Below are 3,515 nucleotides of genomic sequence, written 5' to 3' on the forward strand. Positions count from 1 at the left end.
ATGTATGTTGGCTTCGAACCATCCAACCCTGTCACGTCGGTACAGCCGGAGTATGACCAAGCCACGGGAGTATGACCGGCTCGACCGATCAGTCGACACTTGGTTGGTGGTTCCGTGCTATTGACGTATCCCGTCGGTACAGGCTGGAGTATGACCAGCAGCCGGAGTATGACCGGTTCGACCGATCCGGAGGATATAGTAACACGCCCTGACAGTGCCGGAGTATGACCAGCACGGCGGAGTATGACCGGCTCGACCGATCGGGTTGTTACGTGTCAATAGTACCGTCCCTATGAACGTTCAGAACTCAGTACCATGTTGGACATGGCAGTAGTGGCTCAGTACCATGTTGGACATGGCAGTAGCGGGACTCAGTATCGTGTTGGACACGGCAGTCAGAATTATGTATGAGTATTATTATGCTTTTCTTACTGAGTCTGTCGACTCACAGATCTACGTTTATGTGTAGGTAAAGGCAAGGCTAAAGCTGATGGACCGTGAGCGAGCTTATGAAGATTGTACATGTCGGGGCAGTTAGGCCTGGAGCGTACGATCGTCGGGACAGCGAGGCTGATTTTTGTAACTGGTCGTTAGACGACCTTTATTTTATGTATCAGTTAATCAGTTAAATTTTTTTGTAAATGATTTTATAATCGGGATCCCGAGTCTTTTGTAATATTGTTTTATAAGTTTAATTAAAAAGCAAAATTTTAATTAATCACGTTTTTCTATAAACCTCGTTGATTAGCAACGAGCTGCACAGTATGTTTAAAAATCACGTAATACGCCTATGGTAGTTAGGGTGTTACAATACCTTTCCCTTTGGAAGTTAATCTTGAAATCTTCTTTTCTAGATTCGTATCAAAATGAATAAAGGTGGATATTCAGTCGAAGTTACGGGCTTGTCTCCGAAAGCCACAGAGAAAGATGTCTCTGCTTTTTTCTCTTTTTCCGGTAACATCGAACATGTCGAAATCATCAGGTATTTAGTCGAATTTTTGTTCAATTTGTATTTAGTGTTTCATAAATGGAGATTAATGATTCCTTACAATTTTTTTATTGTCTAAGAATAGATCAGGTGATTATGCCTGTATTGCCTACGTGACCTTTAAAGATTCTTATTCACAGGACACTGCGTGCTTGCTTAGTGTGAGAACTTTCACTTCTTGCTTATCAACTAATTATGTTTTCTTGTCAATTTATTTATTTAATATTATTAACAAAATGATGTATGGTTGAATATACCATTGCAGCTGTTGTTACCCAACTGTAAATTTTGGCTTTCAATGAAAGCAGTATATAGTTTCTTCTATTACTCCCTGCCATGTCGATTATTTCATTGTTGAATGGCTGTAGAACTTTTTTGTTTCTTTAAACTATTATTAATTATTCTCTGCAATGAACGATTTGGCAGAAGAAAGAAACAAACAAAATGACTTTAGTTCATGAGTTTACCACATTTGTCTGTGTTATAATATATTCAGATACTCCTCTATGGAAAGTGTTAGATTCTATTTTCTCTCATGTTCTGGGTTGGATTCCTTATGAGGAGCACCATAACAATTTCCAAGGGTTTCTCTCCTTTACAAAATTGTAGGTTAACAACAGTGTATGCAAAACATTTTGAGTCTTTTATATGGTTAGATTGGTAATGTGGCTCAGTTTCTTTATACTCCTTCCTGTTAATATGCCAAGATTTCTAGTTGTGGATTTATGAGTGGTTTTCTTATCTTATCTTTTTAGGGTGCCACAATTGTAGATCAACGTGTATGCATAACACGATGGGGGCAGTACAGAGATGAATTTGATTTTTGGAACAGTTCTTCAGAGACTCGTGAACATGAATCTAGTTCCAAGGTAACCAAAGTTTAATTCTTTTCAATTTTACGAGAGTATGTTGGTAGAAAAAGAGGGAGGCCTCTGTTTAAGGTCATTTTCAAGTGATATCTAATTTGTATCGCTTTACGGCTATAAAGGGTACCCAAAGAAACCAATTTGTTTTTGATGCTGGAGAAGCAGTGACTATGGCCCAGGAAGTGGTTAAAACTATGGTGGCCAAGGGCTTTGTTTTGAGCAAGGATGCATTGGCTAGGGCCAAAGACTACGATGAATCTCATCAAGTTTCAGCAACTGCAGCCTCTAAGGTTGTTGAGCTTAGTCAAAGAATTGGCCTTGCAAATACAATCTCTGCAGGAGTTCAAGCTGCCAAATCTGTTGATGAGAAGTACCATGTCTCAGAGATGACCAAGTCAGCTGTATTGGCAACAGGAAGAACTGCCTGTGCAGCAGCAAACACCGTTGTAAACAGTAGCTATTTCTCGAAAGGAGCTCTTTGGGTCTAAAAAGCTTTGAATCGAGCCTCTAAAGCTGCCGCTGATTTGGGTGGCCGTAGTATTCATCAATGAGATGCTCTTGTAGGTCTGTACAAAAATATTTTAGATACCTAGTTCACTGCTTGTTGTAAACAGACTTCCATACTTAGTGTTGATTGGCCACATTTACATCTGAAAGCAATAAACTAAAGGGTACATTTTGTTGTAAGCAATAAAAATACAAGAACGAAAATGTGAATAGAATGAAATGACATTTAAATTGCATAAAAAAAATGAAATTTTCATCTAACATTTTAAAGTTCTTTTCTTCCTTTTGAAAATGGAAGTCATTCTACTCAAATAGACTTTTAAATGTAATTAAATAAATGAATAACATAAAAAGTAATTCATTTCTATTCTATTACCTAACTAGAAAATAAACCGCGTTTTGCGTGCGATTATATTTTATTTAAATAATTATTTTACTAAACTTTTATTTTTTAACTCAAAAAAATAAATTAATATTGTAAAAAAAATTAAGCATACAATTTCTTATCTAATAAAGAAAGCAAATAAAGAGATATCTTCAATTGTTATAGTGAAAAAGAGAATAAAAATTGAAGAACCATTACACAATATAGAGATCTAAAAAATGACGATTGATAAATTTATAGAAAAATGATCATATATTTTATAATTGTTGTAATCATCCACTTGCAATCGCTACCTACATTCAAAACCGTTGTCATCATCATATCCCATCACTTATAGTCATTATTATATTCAACGTCATTGTTGTCATTAATACCGTATCTCACTTATAGTCGCCACTATTCAAAGTCAATGTTGTCATTACCGTATTTTACTTGTAGTCACTATTATATTCAAAGTCTTTGTCATCACTATATTTCACTTGTAGTCACTATTATATTCAAAGCCTCTCATCACCGTATTTCTTTTATGCATAATGCGTGTTTAAAAAATTAGAGTATCTTTATAAATCTACATCTAGATTTTGTAAACCTGCATAAATCTTTCCATGAAAGCTAGAATTTAATAAACAAACACAAATAAGAAAAAATAATAAAAGGACAATAAAGAATAACCTCATCTTATATTTTTGTACTATATTCTTCTGTGAATGATATAATGATATCTTTAGTCGTTGCCATCTAAAAATAGAATTAAAAAAATACTTACATG

General features: G+C 35.2%; 1 protein-coding gene across 1 annotated transcript; it reads left to right on the forward strand.

The window, feature by feature from the left end:
- The first annotated feature begins 774 nt into the window (after positions 1 to 774).
- LOC115699090 (binding partner of ACD11 1) lies at positions 775 to 2,405 on the forward strand. Its single transcript, XM_061102021.1, is given in 4 exon segments — positions 775 to 982; positions 1,074 to 1,149; positions 1,744 to 1,857; positions 1,977 to 2,405. Coding segments are annotated over 4 exon segments (735 nt in total). The 5' UTR covers positions 775 to 866.
- Positions 2,406 to 3,515: the final 1,110 nt, after the last annotated feature.

Source organism: Cannabis sativa, chromosome 8 (genome assembly GCF_029168945.1).
Source record: "Cannabis sativa cultivar Pink pepper isolate KNU-18-1 chromosome 8, ASM2916894v1, whole genome shotgun sequence".
Taxonomy (NCBI): Eukaryota; Viridiplantae; Streptophyta; class Magnoliopsida; order Rosales; family Cannabaceae; genus Cannabis; species Cannabis sativa.